At 45.3% G+C, this 22,840-nt stretch overlaps 5 protein-coding genes across 5 annotated transcripts in view; all 5 read left to right on the top strand.

Annotated features, from left to right (window-relative positions):
• LOC122783475 (partitioning defective 3 homolog B-like) overlaps positions 1 to 22,840 on the top strand; it is a 137,072-nt gene that overhangs the window by 95,828 nt on the left and 18,404 nt on the right.
• LOC122765014 (tripartite motif-containing protein 16-like) lies at positions 11,847 to 22,135 on the top strand. The gene is made up of 2 exons (XM_044019033.1): positions 11,847 to 13,624; positions 21,046 to 22,135. The coding sequence occupies exons 1-2, from the start codon at positions 11,964 to 11,966 to the stop codon at positions 21,047 to 21,049; spliced, it is 1,665 nt and encodes a 554-aa protein (XP_043874968.1). The 5' UTR covers positions 11,847 to 11,963; the 3' UTR covers positions 21,050 to 22,135.
• LOC122765012 (E3 ubiquitin/ISG15 ligase TRIM25-like) lies at positions 14,145 to 19,294 on the top strand. Its single transcript, XM_044019031.1, has 2 exons — positions 14,145 to 14,305; positions 16,883 to 19,294. Exon 2 carries the CDS (start codon positions 17,124 to 17,126, stop codon positions 18,792 to 18,794), a length of 1,671 nt encoding a protein of 556 aa, XP_043874966.1. The 5' UTR covers positions 14,145 to 14,305; positions 16,883 to 17,123; the 3' UTR covers positions 18,795 to 19,294.
• Positions 14,328 to 16,721, top strand: LOC122765013 (tripartite motif-containing protein 16-like). Its single transcript, XM_044019032.1, has one exon. The coding sequence runs from the start codon at positions 14,547 to 14,549 to the stop codon at positions 16,215 to 16,217; it is 1,671 nt and encodes a 556-aa protein (XP_043874967.1). The 5' UTR covers positions 14,328 to 14,546; the 3' UTR covers positions 16,218 to 16,721.
• On the top strand, positions 19,686 to 21,153 carry LOC122765015 (E3 ubiquitin/ISG15 ligase TRIM25-like). Its single transcript, XM_044019034.1, has one exon. The coding sequence runs from the start codon at positions 19,701 to 19,703 to the stop codon at positions 20,940 to 20,942; it is 1,242 nt and encodes a 413-aa protein (XP_043874969.1). The 5' UTR covers positions 19,686 to 19,700; the 3' UTR covers positions 20,943 to 21,153.

Here is a 22,840-nt window from a genome sequence, read left to right as displayed (position 1 = left end):
GTGAACTTGGTATTTAGGTAAATGTCTCCTGACGCTGATGTGAGGGGATTGGTCCTGGAAAATCTAATAAAAGTCCTTGAATTTGATGGAATGGGTCCTGGAAAGTTCAAGAAAAGTACTTGAATTTGATGGAATTGGTCCTGGAAGGTTCAAGAAATTCTTCCCCGCGTGTCACAAGTGTGTTGACATGAACGTCGTTACCATGGCAACACATGCACACAGCGGACGTGGGTTCATGTGTGGACACTCACGATTCTCCTGCACTCTGACATCATGTTTCTCTCTGTCTGCTCGTCTTTTTCATTAATTCATTCACTCTCTGTGTGTGTGTGTGTGTGTGTGTGTGTGTGTGTGCGCGTGTGTGTGAGTACAGAGTAAACGCAGACCACTTGAGCTCAAACACTTCGGCCTTGTACGATCATCCTTTTAGCCGCCGTGCCACCGCGCCGCTCTTTTCTGCTCAGCCGTTTTTCTGCAGCCTTGAATGGTTGAAAGGGTTTTCTCGCCGCGACCGTCCCTCTGTCTCTGTGAGTGTGTCACAGAGACAGAGGGACGAGACGAGTGCCGGAGGACGCCGAATAACACTGTGACCTAAGCTAACATAAACGATAAGACGCTTATTTCGATACCTGTTTATGTCTGTGTGCGGGGAGAATCATTGAAGTGACTGTCTGCTGCTCCCGTGTCTCCGTCTGTCTATCTGTCTTTAGTTTGACCCGTCCCCCATGTTCCCTGTCTGTGTATAGGTCACACTTGTCCCTCTATATGCTAATGATAGGCTCTCTGTCGTGTCTTGATGGCCAATTAAGATTCTTGACGACCGCTTTCTTTTTATGGAAAAAGCTTTGGGAGAACTTCCACATGAACCAGGGACCTGCTGTGGGTGAGACAGAGTCTGTCTGTCCACACGTCCACGGACGACGACGTTTGTGTTGTTTTGTAAGACGACTTGGTCAAGAATAGACCTGAGGACAATTTTAGTGACTCGACAAAACACTCCCCCACTAACATAAGACTTTATTTCACTGTGAGACACACTTTTCCAACAGGAAACTGGAGTCTGTAAACCACTCACTCTCCCACACCAAACCCCATAGAGAAAACTGTCGATTTTACGTCACAGCTTAGAGGAGACGCTGATCCACTCGTGCCTCCATCGGCAAGTTAAAATGTGTTGTTTTGTGTGTTTTTTCCACTCTTTCTGCCTTTCTGAGAAATCTTAGTGATGATAACTCAACAAACGAGGCAGTGGTTGATCAGCAGCTCCTGTGTCCCTGCGATCTAAAATCGCTCATTTTCTCTATGGACCTTGGTTTACGTGATTGAGCGGTCAAAAAAAACGACAGTTTTCAAAGGCCGCATTCTTGTTGTGATAACACAGATACTGCATTATTTGCATTTATTTACATTTGCCCCCTAGTGGCTTGATTTGGACATCTCACCTTCTTACCTACGTCCACTTCCTGTGCTGCAGCCTCGCATCAGTTCCTCCGGCGCGTGTCGTGACATGTTTATTGTGAGGTAACTCAACTGTATGTGCATCACTGCTGACCACACGCAGCACGGGCCAGCATAACAATGACACACACACACACACACACACACACACACTGGTCTTATCCTCAGCTCATTACCCTGTGAATCGTAAACAACACTGGCAGCACATGTGACACACAAATGAACACAGAAGTCACACACACACACACACACACACACACACACTCGTAAGTCCAGATACGAGTCGTCATCCGTCGCACAGCTGTTTTTTGTATTTCGCTCTAATGTCGCGTGTGCGGACATCCATCACCTTGATGATATTTTAATGTCACATCCTCGGGCTGTCTCAATCTCTCGCCGCGCGCTCTCCCTCCCTCCCTCCCTGCCTCCCCCCCTCCCTCCCACACGTCGGCCATCACTTCATAAATAAACCCCCACATCATTAAGTAAACACGCAGCAGCCTGTCACTGTGATAGATGGCCTACACACACACACACACGCACACACACACACACACACACACACACACACACACACACACACACACACACACACACAGAGAGCTTCATGCCCAGAGGCAAAAGCCCTGGACGGTTTTGTGCCCACAGTCTTAATGAATGAAAACTCAGACACACACACACACACACGCACACACACAAACACATCAGTGTCTGAAAAAGTTAGTGTTTACAAATGTGGATTTGATGATGACACTGTTACTGATCCTGGTCAGATATACTGATACTTATGGATACTTGTATTGATATTTGACTATATTTTGGTGGTTGGTGACGTAGCTTATTTGATAACACTACTTATTGATTTATACGTCTCTCTCTTTAAACCGCCACCAGAGGGCAGACTCTCCCGATTTAACCGATAAATGACGAGTCATGCTCCCTTGTTTACACTGACTCTACACTGTAGCGGCTACGTGTCCAAACGTGTCTCTCAAGTCATTGTTATGTCCTTAAACGTGATGCTAACGGTGTTTTGAGTAAATAGCTACACTTTCAAACAGAATTGTTACCTTTAATGAAGTTTTTCGGAGGCGGGAGCTTCTGTGAGCAGTCACAGATATGTTAGCTTTGCTAATTTTGTGTTTCTAGCGTTACCCTGTTCTCGCCACATTTTCACATAATTTATCAAAAAGAGGTTGTTGTTGTTTTTTCAAGTGTTTGTCCACCACAGTGACTAGAGAGCTCGTAAACGTCATCATCATCCATCAGAACAGTTAGGAAGTTGCAATCTGTGCTAGTGTTTTCCGGTGGTGTACCACAGGGCTCTGTGTTGGGTCCCATTGTGTTTTCTTTCTACACGCTGCCTTGCTTTGCTAATGTTGTGCAAATGTATCTGTCCCTTAAATTGGGGGAAATTATGGACTCTCTCCAGCACTAAACTTCACCGTTGGTCAAGAACTTTGGTGCTGATTAGTGAGGAACTCCCACCAGTTTCATACCAGTGCTCGATTCCTGTCGCTGGCAACAGTCCGTGATGTCTTAGAGAAAGAAACACAAGAACACAACACGTGTTTTAATCCAGCAATAAGGAGGTTCTTGTCAGTTCCTGATACCCGTCCCTGTTTGATGCAGGATACTGATGTCAGATTTGGTTAACTGGTGAGATTAGCTGCCGCTAACGTGTCCCAGTCACTGACCTGGACACTGTCTGTCCACTGAGCACAGGTGGATGTGCTGGCACGCCCGTCCCGCTGTCTACCCGCTGTTTGGGACGCTGCCACAAAACGGTGTAGCCCGGCGAGCGGAAAGCTGCTTACCAAGACGAGGAGGGGAGGGAGGGAGGGAGAGAGGGAGGGAGGGAGGGAGGGAGGGAGAATGGTAGAGCGTATTTGTTTATGAGAGGACAAAAGACAGAGAACATGACATAGCAGCAGAGCGGCTTCAAAGCAAACATGACATGAAGAAGGAGCCCGGAGGGGGGGAGATCTAACAAGGAGAGTCTGTACTGGCATGAGGAGGAGACACAAGGAGACAAGGAGCTGACAGAGGGAGGAAGAGAGTGAGAAGTGTGTTAAATTTTACTGCAACTAATTTACATTTAATACGTTAAAACAACATATGAATTGTCCTTATAAGGTAGCACCAAAACACCATGTGTCGAGCTGCAATGAATGATTACGTTCATCATAGATTCATCGGTCCATTATTTCCTGAATGAATCGAGTCCATTTTTGATCTGTTGTCCTCCAGAAACTGGTTCTCATTGTTGAGAAAAACACTCCAACCTATGAATCCTTGATCCATGCATTTAACTTCATGATTATTACAATCTGGTGATAAATCCAGTATCTAATTAGTGTATTTTATTCATTAGCATGAACTAGAAGACTCGACAATCAGATGTGAAACTCACGTTGGTGCAGCTGTGGAGGCCTGTGCTGATTACAGGCCGGCCTTTGGACCAGGTTCAGCACTATTCTGGACCCGTGTAATTGCACAGGCCCCGGCCACAAACTAGTGTTTTGATCGCACAGCCCAGAATAATCCCGAAACAAGCTCCTGTGAGCGGCTACTGTTTCCCAGCAGGGCAAAATGACAGAGGAGGAATAAGTCAAACATACAGTATGTCAACGTCGGCTTTAAGGTGATGATTATAGAAATGAAGACGGTTCCATTCAGTCCAAAAATCAGCTGCTGGAGCTCATTCCAGCAGCGAGCTGAGATAATTCCATGTTTTGCATTGCAAATTTAATTGAATTATGCACTAATACCTTTATTTGTTCCAGAATTGTGCGTCGTCGGGAGCCACGGCTTCATGAATATTCCGAAAATAAATTGCTTTCCAAACAAAGACGGGGGGGAAAAAAATCACCTCAAACCATTTCTGTATTTGTTTGCCACCGGAAACATTTTGTTTCCACATCGCTGGCGAGCAGGAAAGTGGAGGTAATCATTTGATAGGATCACAGCAGAAGCTTTTTATCAGCCCTGAAAGTGGGTAATAGTTTGCGATAGGGACTTTGTTGCCGCGTGAACGTCGGCACTTCTCCAGCCACCTGTGGCCTAATCTCCTCGTCTGTGTCCACGTATGCTCTCTAGTGTGGAGTGTTTGAAGAACCAGATGATCCACGTCACTGAGATTCACATTCTTCTGGGCCAAGAACATTGGGCAGCAGGTTGGCGTCAGGTTTAACTCCTTCAACGTCTTTTCAGATGTTGATTCTGGACGTCTTTGTTTTCTGCTTAGCTTTTTGTTGAATCATATTTATCGCCGACTCTGTTTAGTGAAGCCTTTGGTGAACGCTCTGGACGTTTGACGTGACGCTCTGAATGTCTGTCCTGACGCTCTGGACGTTTGACGTGACGCTCTGAATGTCTGTCCTGACAATGTCTGTCCTGACGCTCTGACGCTTGTGACGCTGAATGTCTGTCTGACGCTTGGACGCTTGACACTCTGAATGTGTCCTGACGCTTGTCATCTCGAGGTTTGTTGCTAGTTTGACGCTTTGTCGCGACGCCTGAATGTCTGTCCTGACGCTCTGGACATTTGTCGTAACGCTCTGAATGTCTGTCCTGACACTCTGGACATTTGACGTGACGCTCTGAATGGTCCTGACGCTTGACGCTTGTCGCGACTCTGAATGTCTGTCCTGGCGCTCTGGACATTTGTCGAACGCTCTGAATGTCTCGTGACGCTTCTGGACATTTGACGCGACGCTGAATGTCTGTCCTGACGCTTGGACGCTTGTCGCGACGCTGAATGTCTGTCCTGACGCTTCTGGACATTTGTCGTAACGCTGAATGTTGTCCTGACGCTCTGGACATTTGACATGACGCCTGAATGTTCGTCCTGACACTCTGGACATTTGACGTTGAATGTCGTCCTGACGCTTGGACGCTTCTGAATGTCTGTCCTGAGACTCTGGACGTTTGTCATGGCGCTTGAATGTCTGTCCTGACGCCTGACGCTTGTCATGACGCCTGAATGTCTGTCCTGGCGCTTCTGCTTGTCGACGCTCTGAATGTCTGTACTGGCGCTCTGGGCGTTTGTCGTGACGCCTGAATGTCGTCCTGACGCTTGTCGTCGTGCGCTCTGAATGTCTGTCCTGGCGCTCTGACGCTTGTCATGACGCTCTGAATGTGTCCTGATGCTCTGACGCTTGTTCTGATGCTCTGGACGTTTGTCGCGACGCTCTGAATGTCTGTCCTGACACTCTGGACGTTTGTCGTGACACTCTGAATGTCTGTTCTGACACTCTGGCGTTGTCGTGACACTCTGAATGTCTGTCCTGACGCTCTGGACGTTTGTCGTGACGCTCTGAATGTCTGTCCTGACGCTCTGGACGTTTGACGCGACGCTCTGAATGTCTGTCCTGACGCTTGTTGCGACGCTCTGGACATTGTTTGGGACGGTCTGGGCGTTGGACATAAAATCAAAATGAACCCAGACGGCGTCAGGGTTAACTCAGTGACTCAGATTCAGGCCACACTCACACGGGAGACGAAGACGAGAGCGAACATCTCATTCGATCAAGAGTCTTCACACACACATGTGACGCTCGGCACCTTCCCTCCGTCTTCACTCTTCACAAAGTCACAATGAGCGATTCCATCCACGGACTCGTCTCTGTCCTTGATTCTGCAGCTCATCCCTGAGGCTCCACACTTTCCTCTCGCCTTTGTTTTAAAGTCACTTCATTTCAATGCCGAGCAGCAGCTGGGTGAGGATCTTTCATTTCCCCTCCCTTCTCTCCCTCCTTCCCATCTGGGTCGACGCGGGCCTACAGGGACTTATTTGGTGTCTGTCTTTATCCCCACAGCTCGTCTCTGGCCTACGGGCAAACTGTGGAGTGTGATCTGTCTGTAAGTTGATAAAAATCTCCCATTCTCCTCCTCACTCACGGCCACTCACACTTCAAAGCACGTCGACGCTCTGTGTTTAGGTTTAAGAAGTGAGGGTTCAGAACATGTGCAGGTACCGCTCTCTCTCTGTGTCTCTCTGTCTTCCTGCTCAGGTCACACTTAATCAAATGAGCTGGACATATTTCTGTATGGTTTTCACCTCACATGAAGAGCTTTATGCTCCATAAATAACTTCATCATCAAAGCCTGTGACAAGGAAAAGCAACAGGAGCTAAATCAAGGCACGGTTTTCTCTGCAAGGTGTGGGATTTCAGCAGGTGGAGGACGTGAAGACAGTGTGTTACTGTCCGTTACTGTCCACACTGCTCTGTTTTTAGTTTATAAAAAAAGTTTGGAGGCTGTTTTTGATACTGGGCGGGCAAAAGTGATGTTGACGTTTGAAAACAATGAAGTAGGGTGTGTCCACACAACTGTTTTCACTTCAAAAAAGTGACAATTCTGGTCCAGATATGCCTGCTGTCCCATCCACACTTAAAACGTGGTTTTAGTTTGAAAACTCAGAGGCTGTTTTCTGAAAAGAGGATGGGCAGAAATGATGATCACGTGTCCACATTAGAGTGTTTTCATTTGAAAGTGTGAAAATTCTGGTCTGCCGTCCACTTTAAGAGCACCAAAAACGTAGAAGTTAGAAAACGCTTTTAGTCCGACAATTTAAAGGCTGTATTTGAGACTGGACAGGCAGAAGATTCAAAGATGTTTGAAAACAATGAAAACGTATAAATTCTTGTCTAAATACGCCTGCCGTCCACACTCACCCCAGCGTTTTCTCAAAACTGAGAATTTTTAGTGGCTGCTTTTGAGACTGAACAGGCATAAATGATTATGTTTGAAAACAATGGAGTAGGCTCTGTCCACGTTATACTGTTTTCATTTGAAAACGCAAAAAAATCTGTCCACACTTGGGCTAGTGTTTTAGAAAAACAAAAACATGGAGAGGTTTGAAAATGCTGAAAGCCCCGTTCTTGTTTGAAAACTTGGAGACTGCATTTTAGTCTGGACAGGCATAAGTGAGGATAAGTGAGTGGACTGACCCCCTCCCTACATGCAGTTAACCTCACAGTGACGGCGTTCTGGCCCGGTGAACATCAAAGCATGTGAAGGTCAAACCTCACGACGTTTTCAGCGGGAGTTTGGATTTAGTCATCGAAGCGTCTGTCAACAGTCGTGATGTTTGCACTCACACACACGTCAAAATCTGAGACTGGAACGAGGCGACGAGCGAGAAGAGTGGACAGACGTGTGTGTGTGTGTGTGTGTGTGTGTGTGTGTGTGTGTGTGTGTGTGTGTGTGTGTGTGTGTGTGTGTGTGTGTGTGTGTGTGTGTGTGTGTGTGTGTGTGTGGAAGGTTCTAACATGGAGGCAGCTTCCTGCTTTAATCACAGATAGACGTGCCTTGTGGAGGCCGTCGTGACCGTGTTTGGATGTTATTTCAGAGAACAGTGGGGAGGCAAACACAGCCACAGAGGAACAGGGACGCGGCCCCACTGTTAATAAACAACACCCCGGGACACTGACACAGCCACACACACACACATGGAACACGTTTGGGATCCATGTGGAGACTGATGTTGTGACTAAATACACACACGTGTAGGTCAACCACAATTTTCCACATGATAAACAAGTCAAATGTTTTTTGATACCAGTTATTTTTTTTAGAATGGATTCATCGTTTGGTTCAGAAAATGTCAGAAAACGTTGATCAGAACTGGAAATGATGATGTTCTCACATACAAACCAAAGAAAATGTCTACAAACCACTAGAAAAACGCTAATACACTACAAAAAAACACTAAAACGCTTACACATTACAGCAAACGCTAAAACACTATAAAAAACACTACAAAAAATGTTATCACATTACAACAAACACTAATACCCTACAAAAACACTAGAAAAATGCTTACACATTACAACACATGCTAAAACACTATAAAAAAACACTACAAAAAACCTACACAAAATTCTATAACATTACAACAGACACTAATACACTACAAAAAAACACTAGAAAAACGCTTACACATTACAACAAACTCTAAAACACTATAAAAAACACTACAAAAAATGTTATCACATTACAACAAACGCTAATACCTACAAAAACACTAAAACGCTTACACATTACAGCAAACGCTAAAACACTATAAAAAACACTACAAAAAATGTTATCACATTACAACAAACACTAATACCCTACAAAAACACTAGAAAAACGCTTACACATTACAACAAATGCTAAAACACTATAAAAAACACTACAAAAAACCTACACAAAATTCTATAACATTACAACAGACACTAATACACTACAAAAAAACACTAGAAAAACGCTTAAACATTACAACAAACTCGAAAACACTATAAAAAAACACTACAGAAAATGCTGAAACCTTACAACAAACACTAATAAACTACAAAAAACACTAGAAAAACGCTAATACAATACAAATACACTATAAAAACGCTAAAACATTACAACAAATGCTAAAACACTATAAAAACACAAAAAAAATGCTAAAACGCTATTACACTACAAAAAACACTATAAAAGCGCTAAAACATTACAACGAATGCTAAAACACTATAAAAAACACTATAAAAACGCTTTAACATTACAAAAAACGCTAAACCACTATAAAAACACAAAAAAATGCTAAAACATTACAAAAACGCTATTACACTACAAAAAACACAATAAAAGCGCTAAAACATTACAACGAATGCTAAAACACTAGAAAAAACACTAGAAAAACGCTTTAACATTACAAAAACGCTAAAAGACTACAAAAAAAACTATATAAATGCTTAAACATTACAAAAATGTTTGTATCGATCAAGGTCGTGAAGTTCTCTAATCCCAACACTCACACTTTAACAAAATGTTGAGTGGAAATGGCTTTACTTCATCCTCTTCATTGTGAGTGATTTACACGTCTGATTTATTTGGACTTTGTGTTTGCTGAAGTTTTTGTTTTTATCGCAGCAGATAACGTTGACGTCCACGGGGAGCCTTTCGCTAAATGTCGTGCAGTTTCATGACACCTGTTAATGTCACACATACACGCACACACATGGACACACACACAGTTAAGGACTAAACTCACATGTAAATGTACAAAGGTCAAGAGTTGAGGCCTAAATAAACACTAACAATGAGGACAATTACCAGCAGATTGGCCTATTATCAAAATAGACTGCATTCCAGTCTGAGTGTGTGTAACCTTTGGTCCCCGCGTGTGTGTGTGTGCGTGCGCGTGTGTGTGCCATCTGCTGCTAACGAGCTCAGACTGAGCAGAGTCCAGGTGTGGGAGTGTTTAGTGTGCACTGGGGGGGCGAGTGAGCCTCCTGTCGCAGACACTGTACGGCATAATCACGACATGGGATTTGATGAGCGCGGACGGAAGTTTTTAGTTGCTTATTCAGTCGGTAACCATGGCGACAGGCCATATTCAAGAGCACGTTACACATCAGGATGATAGAGAGACGATATAAAGGCAACACTTGTATCCAGTGATTGAAAATATTGACTTTTAAACAATACTCGTCCTCAGTTAGTGTTGGACGTGATGCTCTCAGTGTTTCAGGCTCTGTCTGTGAAAGAATACGACACAGCGACGTTGTTCTGTGGAGTCTGCTTCACACTCACTCGCACAATGCTCCTACGACGTGATGAGCAACTGAAATCACATATTTTTAGACTGCCGTACCTTATCAACACGTTTGCCACTCTTTCAGTCGTTTTTTGACAGGAAGTTGGAGTTTGTAAACCACTCACTCTGCCACACCAAACCCCATAGAGAAAATCAGTGATTTTAGCTCACACGGACACAGGTCTACTGCTCTACTGCTGCCTCGTGTGGTCAGTTTGTGTCACCACAGTTAATCTGAACAAAGGATTTCAAACACAGTATTTTACAGAATAACACATTTGAAGTTAGTGATGGAGGAAAAGGTGGATCAACAACTCCTGTGTGCTGTGATGTTAAATCGTTGCTTTTCTCTATGGGGTTTGGTGTGGCAGCGTGAGTGAGACTATTGTTTTTGTAAAGGCACAGTGATAAAAAGTGTTCAGTGATGCCGTAAAAAATTATAAAAAATGGAATAATTTCTGACACTTGCTGTGTTTAGTGAGTCAAAGTCTCCTTTTTTTAGCACGGGCTGGTTAAAGAGATCTGGGTTCCGCCTCATTGTGCCAGGGCGTCGGGGGGTGAGGCTGCCAACAGGGGGTGCCAGACAGAGGCTCCACGCTGCGACTCGTGCTTAATTAGCATCCATGATCGATGGAGGGCGGTGGGGAGGAGGAATAGATGGCCGTACAGCAGGATAATTATGCCGTTTTGAAAGGAGACGGCGGAGGAAATCGGGAGTATCCGAGTCCCGGGATGAAAGCGCCGCTCGGGCATTGTGTCAAAGCACTTGGACGATCGTTTTCGGGCTCATTGTATACACGAGCGTCGCAGACTTTTATTTCCCGAGCTCCGGCGAACACTTGGTGATGAATGCGACAGCTGTGCTCGCTGGAGCTGATTGGTGTGTTGTGTTCCAGTGCTTATCGTCTGGCACTGTCAACGCGGCGCTTTCTAATTTGGAAAAATGGAAAAGTGACTTTCTGCTCGTTCGCAGCGGCGGGCGCGCACACACACACACACACACACACACACACACACACACAAACACACACATTCAGGCCGCTGCTGAATGGCAGCACTCGCGGTGACTCCACAAAATTACACACACACATGACAAAGATTGCTCTGATGTGTCTGCGCTCATTTCCCCCCTTTTTTTTCCTCCTGCTGAAAAAGGTCTGCGGTGGAAATGACATGCAAATGCACGCACACACAAACACACAAACACACACAGTTTAACAAAGTCTTTCACGTTCAGAGTTCTACCACCTGATCCAGATTTCCACCTCGGAAACTCGACGTACAAAAACCAAGATGGCAACGCTTCCAAAATAAAACAGAACAAGCCAAATTGTTGGCGTTGGGTTTGTTGGTATTTCCCGCGTTGGCGACCTGGTCAGAACAAGGCCTGGGTCTCCTCCAGGTTCTCCGGTTTCAGGTGAACTTAAATGGCCAGTTTCGGTCCTTTCAAAACACAGAATGTTGTAAAGCAGCACATATGAAGTTAGTGATGGAGGCAGCAGTGGATCAACAACTCCTGTGTGCTGTGATGTTAAAATCACTGATTTTCTCTCTGGACTTCTGTGTGGCAGAGAGTGAGTGAGTGATTTCAGAAGGTAGCACAACTTCACTTTCCATTTTGAGAGTCAGAACTGTTCCTTTTACTTTCTCTCTGATGAACACACACACGGAGTGTCACTAAGAACAGAGGTCACTCCATGTCAGAGTGGGAGCGGTTACGCCTTCTAAGCTCACATTTCCCGGTTCCCTCCCCCTCACACCAGCAGTTTGACAGTGGGAGGAGGAGGAACCAACATGTGGGGAAGACCCAGAGCTGACAGGCTCCGCCCACTGCTGCATCACATGTTGTTGAGATCAGAGCTTAAACTGGCTCCAGTTATAAGGAAGAGAAAGTAAAAGTCAGAGACAGTCGTGGTGACAGAGCGGTGAAATGGCAGGAGTTCAGCTGCAGAGAGAAACCTTGTCTTGTTCCATCTGTTTGGATCTTCTGAAGGATCCGGTGGCTCTTACCTGTGGACACAGCTTCTGTATGAACTGTATTAAAGACCACTGGGACTCAGAGGATGAGAAGAGGATCTACAGCTGCCCTCAGTGTAGAAAGACCTTTATGCCGAGGCCTAACCTGTTAAAAAACGTCATGTTAGCAGATTTAGTGGAGGAGCTGAAGAAGACCAGACTCCACGCTGCTCCTGCTGATCACTGCTATGCTGGAGCTGAAGATGTGGCCTGTGATGTCTGCACTGGCAGGAAACTGAAAGCTCTCAAGTCCTGTTTGGTTTGTTTGGCCTCTTACTGTGAGGAACATCTCCAGCCTCATCATCAAGCACCTCCATTAAAGAAGCACAAGCTGGTGGAGCCGTCCAAGAACCTCCAGGAGAACATCTGTCCTCTTCACTATAAGTTGATGGACTTGTTCTGCCGCACTGATCAGCAGTGCATCTGTTATCTCTGCTCTGTGGACGAACATAAAGACCACGACATGGTCTCAGCTGCAGCAGAGAGGAAGCAGAAGCAGAGAGAGCTGGATCTGAGTCAAGAAGAAGTCCAGCAGAGAGTCCAGGACATAGACAGAGACGTGAAGGTGCTTCAACAGGAGGAGGAGGCTCTCACTCTCTCTGCTGATAAAGCTGTGAAGGACACAGACGAGAGCTTCACTGAGATGATGCGTCTCCTGCAGAGAAGAAGCTCTGACGTGAAGCAGCAGATCAGATCCAAGCAGGAAACCGAGGTGAGACGAGTCAAAGATCTTCAGGAGAAACTTCAGCAGGAGCTCACTAAGCTGAAGAAGAGAGAAGCTGAACTGACGCAGCTCTCACTCACACAAGACCACAACCAGTTTCTCCTCAACTACCGCTCACTGTCAGCACTCAGTCCATCGACACACTCGTCCACCGTCCACGTCCGTCCTCTGAGACACTTTGAGGACGTGACAGAGGCTGTGGCAGAGGTCAGAGGTCAACTGCAGGACGTCCTGACTGAGACGTGGACAAACGTCTCACTGGCTGTGGCTCGAGTAGATGTTTTACTGAAAGAACCAGAACCAGAGACCAGAGCTGAATTCCTCAGATATTCACAGGAAATCAAACTGGATCCAAACACAGTTCACACACGTCTGTTATTATCTGAGGGAAACAGAAAAGTGACAGTAACGTGGGTAAATCAGTCTTATCCTCATCACACAGACAGATTCACTGATCGGTGTCAGGTGATGAGTGAAGAGAGTCTGACTGGACGTTGTTACTGGGAGGTGGAGTGGAGAGGAGGAGGAGTTTGTGTAGCAGTGACGTACAAGAACATCAGCAGATCAGGTTTAGATGAAAGTAGATTTGGATTCAATGTCAAATCTTGGACTTTATATTGTGACCACAACAGTTGTAATTTCATTCACAACAGAATCAGGACTAAAGTCTCAGATGTTAAAGTCTCCAGAGTCGGAGTTTACCTGGACCACAGAGCAGGTCTTCTGTCCTTCTACAGAGTCTCTGACACCATGACTCTGGTCCACAGAGTCCAGACCACGTTCACTCAGCCTCTCTATGCTGGAGTTAGGTTTTATTCACCTGGAACCACAGCTGAGTTGTGTGAACTCAAATAGACTTGAGTTCTTTCAGGAGCAGTGAGTTAAACTCTGTGTTTAAATCTTTAACTTCTCTGCGACAACAAGAACATCAATAAAGTTTTCAGTTTAAATTCCTCAAATCTCTTGTTTCCTGAGTCTTCATTTAGTTTTAAACACTTTAAAACAGAACAAAGTGAACTTTAGCTTCTATAAATCCTTGATTTTATCTCACTCTGGCCTTTGCATGCTTCTGTGTTATTATCACTGCTGTGTGTGTGACACGGACGCCACAGATTATTCTTAATCTGTGCGTGTGTTAATAAAGGCATCATCCAGGCCTGTGGCTGCAGGTTATATTATGTTATACAATCAATATTTCTTCCAATTTATCTGAATGTCCTCCTGCTCTGAGGATGTTCATAAATGCACGTGGGTCAAGTTAATTTCAACAAAAGTTTTTTTAGCACAGAATTTTGCTGAATAGCTTATTTGAAGTTAGTGATGGAGGCAGCAGTGGATCAACAACTCCTGTGTGCTGTGATGTTAAAATCACTGATTTTCTCTCTGGACTTCTGTGTGGCAGAGAGTGAGTGAGTGATTTCAGAAGGTAGCACAACTTCACTTTCCATTTTGAGAGTCAGAACTGTTCCTTTTACTTTCTCTCTGATGAACACACACACACACACACACACGGAGTGTCACTAAGAACAGAGGTCACTCCATGTCAGAGTGGGAACAGTTACGCCTTCTGAGCTCACATTTCCCGGTTCCCTCCCCCTCACACCAGCAGTTTGACAGTGGGAGGAGGAGGAGCCAACATGTGGGGAAGAGCCAGAGCTGACAGGCTCCGCCCACTGCTGCGTCACATGTTGTTGAGATCAGAGCTTAAACTGGCTCCAGTTATGAGGAAGAGAAAGTAAAAGTCAGAGACAGTCGTGGTGACAGAGCGGTGAAATGGCAGGAGTTCAGCTGCAGAGAGAAACCTTGTCTTGTTCCATCTGTTTGGATCTTCTGAAGGATCCGGTGACTCTTACCTGTGGACACAGCTTCTGTATGAACTGTATTAAAGACCACTGGGACTCAGAGGATGAGAAGAGGATCTACAGCTGCCCTCAGTGTAGAAAGATCTTCATGCCGAGGCCTGAACTGTTAAAAAACGTCATGTTAGCAGATTTAGTGGAGGAGCTGAAGAAGACCAGACTCCACGCTGCTCCTGCTGATCACTGCTATGCTGGAGCTGAAGATGTGGCCTGTGATGTCTGCACTGGCAGGAAACTGAAAGCTCTCAAGTCCTGTTTGGTTTGTTTGGCCTCTTACTGTGAGGAACATCTCCAGCCTCATCATCAAGCACCTGCATTTAAGAAGCACAAGCTGGTGGAGCCGTACAAGAACCTCCAGGAGAACATCTGTCCTCTTCACGATGAGGTGATGAAGATGTTCTGCCGCACTGATCAGCAGTGCATCTGTTATCTCTGCTCTCTGTACGAACATAAAGACCACGACACGGTCTCAGCTGCAGCAGAGAGGAAGCAGAAGCAGAGAGAGCTGGATCTGAGTCGAGAAGAAGTCCAGCAGAGAGTCCAGGACATAGACAGAGACGTGAAGGTGCTTCAACAGGAGGAGGAGGCTCTCACTCTCTCTGCTGATAAAGCTGTGAAGGACACAGACGAGAGCTTCACTGAGATAATGCGTCTCCTGCAGAGAAGAAGCTCTGACGTGAAGCAGCAGATCAGATCCAAGCAGGAAACCGAGGTGAGACGAGTCAAAGATCTTCAGGAGAAACTTCAGCAGGAGCTCACTAAGCTGAAGAAGAGAGAAGCTGAACTGAAGCAGCTCTCACTCACACAAGACCACAACCAGTTTCTCCTCAACTACCGCTCACTGTCAGCACTCAGTCCATCGAAACACTCGTCCACCGTCCACGTCCGTCCTCTGAGACACTTTGAGGACGTGACAGAGGCTGTGGCAGAGGTCAGAGGTCAACTGCAGGACGTCCTGACCGAGACGTGGACAAACGTCTCACTGGCTGTGGCTCAAGTAGATGTTTTACTGACAGAACCAGAACCAGAGACCAGAGCTGAATTCCTCAGATATTCACAGGAAATCAAACTGGATCCAAACACAGTTCACACACGTCTGTTATTATCTGAGGGAAACAGAGAAGTGACAGTAACGTGGGTAAATCAGTCTTATCCTCATCACACAGACAGATTCACTTATGTGGGTCAGGTGATGAGTAAACAGAGGCTGACTGGACGTTGTTACTGGGAGGTGGAGTGGAGCGGAGGAGTTTGTGTAGCAGTGACGTACAAGAACATCAGCAGATCAGGTTCAGATGAAAGTAGATTTGGATTCAATGACAAATCTTGGGCTTTAGATTGTCACCACAACAGTTGTGAGTTTGTTCACAACAGAATCAGGACTAAAGTCTCAGATGTTAAAGTCTCCAGACTCGGAGTTTACCTGGACCACAGAGCAGGTCTTCTGTCCTTCTACAGAGTCTCTGACACCATGACTCTGCTCCACAGAGTCCAGACCACGTTCACTCAGCCTCTCTATGCTGGAGTCTGGCTTTATTCTCTTTTTCATGAAAAATCCACAGCTAAGTTGTGTAAACTCAAATAGACTTGAGTTCTTTCAGGAGCAGTGAGTTAAACTCTGTGTTTAAATCTTTAACTTCTCTGCGACAACAAGAACATCAACAAGGTTTTCAGTTTAAATTCCTCAAATCTCTTGTTTCCTGAGTCTTCATTTAGTTTTAAACACTTTAAAACAGAACAAAGTGAACTTTAGCTTCTATAAATCCTTGATTTTATCTCACTCTGGCCTTTGCATGCTTCTGTGTTATTATCACTGCTGTGTGTGTGACACGGACGCCACAGATTATTCTTAATCTGTGTGTGTGTTAATAAAGGCATCATCCAGGCCTGTGGCTGCAGGTTATATTATGTTATACAATCAATATTTCTTCCAATTTATCTGAATGTCCTCCTGCTCTGAGGATGTTCATAAATGCACGTGGGTCAAGTTAATGTCAACAAAAGTTTTTTTAGCACAGAATTTTGCTGAATAGCTTATTTGAAGTTAGTGATGGAGGCAGCAGTGGATCAACAACTCCTGTGTGCTGTGATGTTAAAATCACTGATTTTCTCTCTGGACTTCTGTGTGGCAGAGAGTGAGTGAGTGATTTCAGAAGGTAGCACAACTTCACTTTCCATTTTGAGAGTCAGAACTGTTCCTTTTACTTTCTCTCTGATGAACACACACACGGAGTGTCACTAAGAGCAGAGGTCACTCCATGTCAGAGTGGGAGCGGTTACGCCTTCTAAGCTCACATTTCCCGGTTCCCTCCCCCTCACACCAGCAGTTTGACAGTGGGAGGAGGAGGAACCAACATGTGGGGAAGAGCCAGAGCTGACAGGCTCCGCCCACTGCTGCATCACATGTTGTTGAGATCAGAGCTTAAACTGGCTCCAGTTATGAGGAAGAGGAAGTAAAAGTCAGAGACAGTCGTGGTGACAGAGCGGTGAAATGGCAGGAGTTCAGCTGCAGAGAGAAACCTTGTCTTGTTCCATCTGTTTGGATCTTCTGAAGGATCCGGTGGCTCTTACCTGTGGACACAGCTTCTGTATGAACTGTATTAAAGACCACTGGGACTCAGAGGATGAGAGGAGGAGCTACAGCTGCCCTCAGTGTAGAAAGATCTTTATGCCGAGGCCTGAACTGTTAAAAAACGTCATGTTAGCAGATTTAGTGGAGGAGCTGAAGAAGACTGGACTCCACGCTGCTCCTGCTGATCACTGCTATGCTGGAGCTGAAGATGTGGCCTGTGATGTCTGCACTGGCAGGAAACTGAAAGCTCTCAAGTCCTGTTTGGTTTGTTTGGCCTCTTACTGTGAGGAACATCTCCAGCCTCATCATCAAGCACCTGCATTTAAGAAGCACAAGCTGGTGGAGCCGTCCAAGAACCTCCAGGAGAACATCTGTCCTCTTCACGATGAGGTGATGAAGATGTTCTGCCGCACTGATCAGCAGTGCATCTGTTATCTCTGCTCTCTGTACGAACATAAAGACCACGACACGGTCTCAGCTGCAGCAGAGAGGAAGCAGAAGCAGAGAGAGCTGGATCTGAGTCGAGAAGAAGTCCAGCAGAGAGTCCAGGACATAGACAGAGACGTGAAGGTGCTTCAACAGGAGGAGGAGGCTCTCACTCTCTCTGCTGATAAAGCTGTGAAGGACACAGACGAGAGCTTCACTGAGATGATGCGTCTCCTGCAGAGAAGAAGCTCTGACGTGAAGCAGCAGATCAGATCCAAGCAGGAAACCGAGGTGAGACGAGTCAAAGATCTTCAGGAGAAACTTCAGCAGGAGCTCACTAAGCTGAAGAAGAGAGAAGCTGAACTGAAGCAGCTCTCACTCACACAAGACCACAACCAGTTTCTCCTCAACTACCGCTCACTGTCAGCACTCAGTCCATCGACACACTCGTCCACCGTCCACGTCCGTCCTCTGAGACACTTTGAGGACGTGACAGAGGCTGTGGCAGAGGTCAGAGGTCAACTGCAAGACGTCCTGACCGAGACGTGGACAAACGTCTCACTGGCTGTGGCTCAAGTAGATGTTTTACTGACAGAACCAGAACCAGAGACCAGAGCTGAATTCCTCAGATATTCACAGGAAATCAAACTGGATCCAAACACAGTTCACACACGTCTGTTATTATCTGAGGGAAACAGAGAAGTGACAGTAACGTGGGTAAATCAGTCTTATCCTCATCACACAGACAGATTCACTTATGTGGGTCAGGTGATGAGTAAACAGAGGCTGACTGGACGTTGTTACTGGGAGGTGGAGTGGAGCGGAGGAGTTTGTGTAGCAGTGACGTACAAGAACATCAGCAGATCAGGTTCAGATGAAAGTAGATTTGGATTCAATGACAAATCTTGGGCTTTAGATTGTCACCACAACAGTTGTGAGTTTGTTCACAACAGAATCAGGACTAAAGTCTCAGATGTTAAAGTCTCCAGACTCGGAGTTTACCTGGACCACAGAGCAGGTCTTCTGTCCTTCTACAGAGTCTCTGACACCATGACTCTGCTCCACAGAGTCCAGACCACGTTCACTCAGCCTCTCTATGCTGGAGTCTGGCTTTATTCTCTTTTTCATGAAAAATCCACAGCTAAGTTGTGTAAACTCAAATAGACTTGAGTTCTTTCAGGAGCAGTGAGTTAAACTCTGTGTTTAAATCTTTAACTTCTCTGCGACAACAAGAACATCAACAAGGTTTTCAGTTTAAATTCCTCAAATCTCTTGTTTCCTGAGTCTTCATTTAGTTTTAAACACTTTAAAACAGAACAAAGTGAACTTTAGCTTCTATAAATCCTTGATTTTATCTCACTCTGGCCTTTGCATGCTTCTGTGTTATTATCACTGCTGTGTGTGTGACACGGACGCCACAGATTATTCTTAATCTGTGTGTGTGTTAATAAAGGCATCATCCAGGCCTGTGGCTGCAGGTTATATTATGTTATACAATCAATATTTCTTCCAATTTATCTGAATGTCCTCCTGCTCTGAGGATGTTCATAAATGCACGTGGGTCAAGTTAATTTCAACAAAAGTTTTTTTAGCACAGAATTTTGCTGAATAGCTTATTTGAAGTTAGTGATGGAGGCAGCAGTGGATCAACAACTCCTGTGTGCTGTGATGTTAAAATCACTGATTTTCTCTCTGGACTTCTGTGTGGCAGAGAGTGAGTGAGTGATTTCAGAAGGTAGCACAACTTCACTTTCCATTTTGAGAGTCAGAACTGTTCCTTTTACTTTCTCTCTGATGAACACACACACGGAGTGTCACTAAGAGCAGAGGTCACTCCATGTCAGAGTGGGAGCGGTTACGCCTTCTAAGCTCACATTTCCCGGTTCCCTCCCCCTCACACCAGCAGTTTGACAGTGGGAGGAGGAGGAGCCAACATGTGGGGAAGACCCAGAGCTGACAGGCTCCGCCCACTGCTGCATCACATGTTGTTGAGATCAGAGCTTAAACTGGTTCCAGTTATAAGGAAGAGAAAGTAAAAGTCAGAGACAGTCGTGGTGACAGAGTGGTGAAATGGCAGGAGTTCAGTTGCAGAGAGAAACCTTGTCTTGTTCCATCTGTTTGGATCTTCTGAAGGATCCGGTGGCTCTTACCTGTGGACACAGCTTCTGTATGAACTGTATTAAAGACCACTGGGACTCAGAGGATGAGAAGAGGATCTACAGCTGCCCTGAGTGTAGAGAGATCTTCATGCCGAGGCCTAAACTGTTAAAAAACGTCATGTTAGCAGATTTAGTGGAGGAGCTGAAGAAGACCAGACTCCACGCTGCTCCTGCTGATCACTGCTATGCTGGAGCTGAAGATGTGGCCTGTGATGTCTGCACTGGCAGGAAACTGAAAGCTCTCAAGTCCTGTTTGGTTTGTTTGGCCTCTTACTGTGAGGAACATCTCCAGCCTCATCATCAAGCACCTGCATTTAAGAAGCACAAGCTGGTGGAGCCGTCCAAGAACCTCCAGGAGAACATCTGTCCTCTTCACGATAAGTTGATGGACTTGTTCTGTCGCACTGATCAGCAGTGCATCTGTTATCTCTGCTCTCTGTACGAACATAAAGACCACGACACGGTCTCAGCTGCAGCAGAGAGGACGCAGAAGCAGAGAGAGCTGGATCTGAGTCAAGAAGAAGTCCAGCAGAGAGTCCAGGACATAGACAGAGACGTGAAGGTGCTTCAACAGGAGGAGGAGGCTCTCACTCTCTCTGCTGATAAAGCTGTGAAGGACACAGACGAGAGCTTCACTGAGATGATGCGTCTCCTGCAGAGAAGAAGCTCTGACGTGAAGCAGCAGATCAGATCCAAGCAGGAAACCGAGGTGAGACGAGTCAAAGATCTTCAGGAGAAACTTCAGCAGGAGCTCAATGAGCTGAAGAAGAGAGAAGCTGAACTGAAGCAGCTCTCACTCACACAAGACCACAACCAGTTTCTCCTCAACTACCGCTCACTGTCAGCACTCAGTCCATCGACACACTCGTCCACTGTCCACGTCCGTCCTCTGAGACACTTTGAGGACGTGACAGCGGCTGTGGCAAAGGTCAGGGGTCAACTGCAGGACGTCCTGACCAAGACGTGGGCAAACGTCTTAGTGGCTGTGGCTCGAGTAGATGTTTTACTGACAGAACCAAAACCAGAGACCAGAGCTGAATTCATACTGGATCCATACATATCTAACCTGCTGGTTCATCGTATGCATGACTTTGATGATGAGGAGGATGAGGAGTTTATTTTCGCTTCTCCTACAGAATCTCTGACACCATGACTCTGCTCCACAGAGTCCAGACCACGTTCACTCAGCCTCTCTATGCTGGAGTCTGGCTTTATTCGCTTTTTCTTGGAGCCACAGCTGAGTTGTGTGAACTCAAATAGACTTGAGTTCTTTCAGGAGCAGTGAGTTAAACTCTATGTTTAAATCTTTAACTTCTCTGCGACAACAAGAACATCAACAAAGTTTTCAGTTTAAATTCCTCAAATCTCTTGTTTCCTGAGTCTTCATTTAGTTTTAAACACTTTAAAACAGAACAAAGTGAACTTTAGCTTCTATAAATCCTTGATTTTATCTCACTCTGGCCTTTGCATGCTTCTGTGTTATTATCACTGCTGTGTGTGTGACACGGACGCCACAGATTATTCTTAATCTGTGCGTGTGTTAATAAAGGCATCATCCAGGCCTATGGCTGCAGGTTATATTATGTTATACAATCAATATTTCTTCCAATTTATCTGAATGTCCTCCTGCTCTGAGGATGTTCATAAATGCATGTGGGTCATTGAAAGTGCTTGAATTGTATGCAAGAAAGAATATGTAGAATATAAGTTTGTGAATATGATAAAAAAAAAATGTCATGGCCCTTGAAAGCTTTTGAAAATCGCCCCCAATTAGACACGTCATTGAAAGTGCTTGGATTATGTACACAAAAGATTGTTTAGGTAAATTACTCCTGCATCTGATGTGCTCTTCAGGGTTCCCATGGGTCCTTGAAATCCTTGAAAGTCCAAAAAAAGGAAATTGGTCCTGGAAAGTCCAACAAAGGACAGTATGTCCTTGTTAAATACAAACACAGAACAATATCTGCACAAGATTATTGCTATAATTGTTAAAAAATAATAATAATCTATATTTGTAAACAGGAAGAGGTGGAGTTATCAGTCCATATGCAGCAGAGAAAAAAAAGTGGTGGATTTAACTTTATATTAAGATTATTTTTACTCATCAACTATGACAAAGTCTGAGTGACGATCCCCTGGTGGCCCATGGAAGGTACTGCACATACGACCAGGAAGAATAAATAATACAATGATTTAAATGACGGTCACATGAACATTAATCAATGGATCATTTATGGATTTAATTTTGTACCCGGCAATCTACTGCGTTTAATTCTGTGTTTTCTCCTGATAGAAATGGACATAATCTGGTATTTTCTTGGATTAAATCTGAAAAAAAAACCTCAACTTTTTGATTTTATTGTGGAAAACATCGCATTTGTGTTGTTTTGACTGTGGAGAACACGCAGACAGACGGGCACAGACAGACAGACATGCAGGCAGACACAGACAGGCAGGCAGACAGACAGACACGCAGACAGACACAGACATGCAGGCAGACGGGGGTTGTTTCTTTTTTTAAATGTAGCTGCATCAGTGTGGACACGGTCTGAGGTTCAAACACAACAAAGGACGTTTAAAAAAAAACGCTGCCCAAGGGCTGAGGAGGGAGGGAGGGAGAGAGAGAGAGCGGGAGAGAGAGAGGGAGGGAGAGAGAGAGAGCAGGAGAGAGAGGGAGGGAGCATACACTTTCAATTATCTGTAATCCAGATCCTTTTCACATACAAACGCAGGCTATTTACTCAACAGCCATTTCATCAGTCAAACACACACACGCCAGCAGTGGACGTACACACGTGGTGGACACACACACACACACACACGGACACACGCACACACGGACGTAAACAAAGCAATCACAGGCTTTGACATCGACACGTGGAAATGTGAAGACGTAAACACAGTCGGTGTGTTTGATCGTCACTGACACGGCGAGTGTGTGACAGAGACAGAAACATGTAAGCAATGTCAAGGGCCTTGAAGGTTTCGCCCCCCCATATAGACATGGGTCATTGAAAGTGCTTGAATTTTGTGCAAGAAATAATGTTTAGC

The sequence above is a fragment of the Solea senegalensis genome, linkage group LG2, assembly GCF_019176455.1.
Source record: "Solea senegalensis isolate Sse05_10M linkage group LG2, IFAPA_SoseM_1, whole genome shotgun sequence".
Classification (NCBI taxonomy): Eukaryota; Metazoa; Chordata; class Actinopteri; order Pleuronectiformes; family Soleidae; genus Solea; species Solea senegalensis.
Note: the sequence above shows the minus strand (reverse complement) of the source record. Positions and strands in the feature narration are given on the sequence as shown.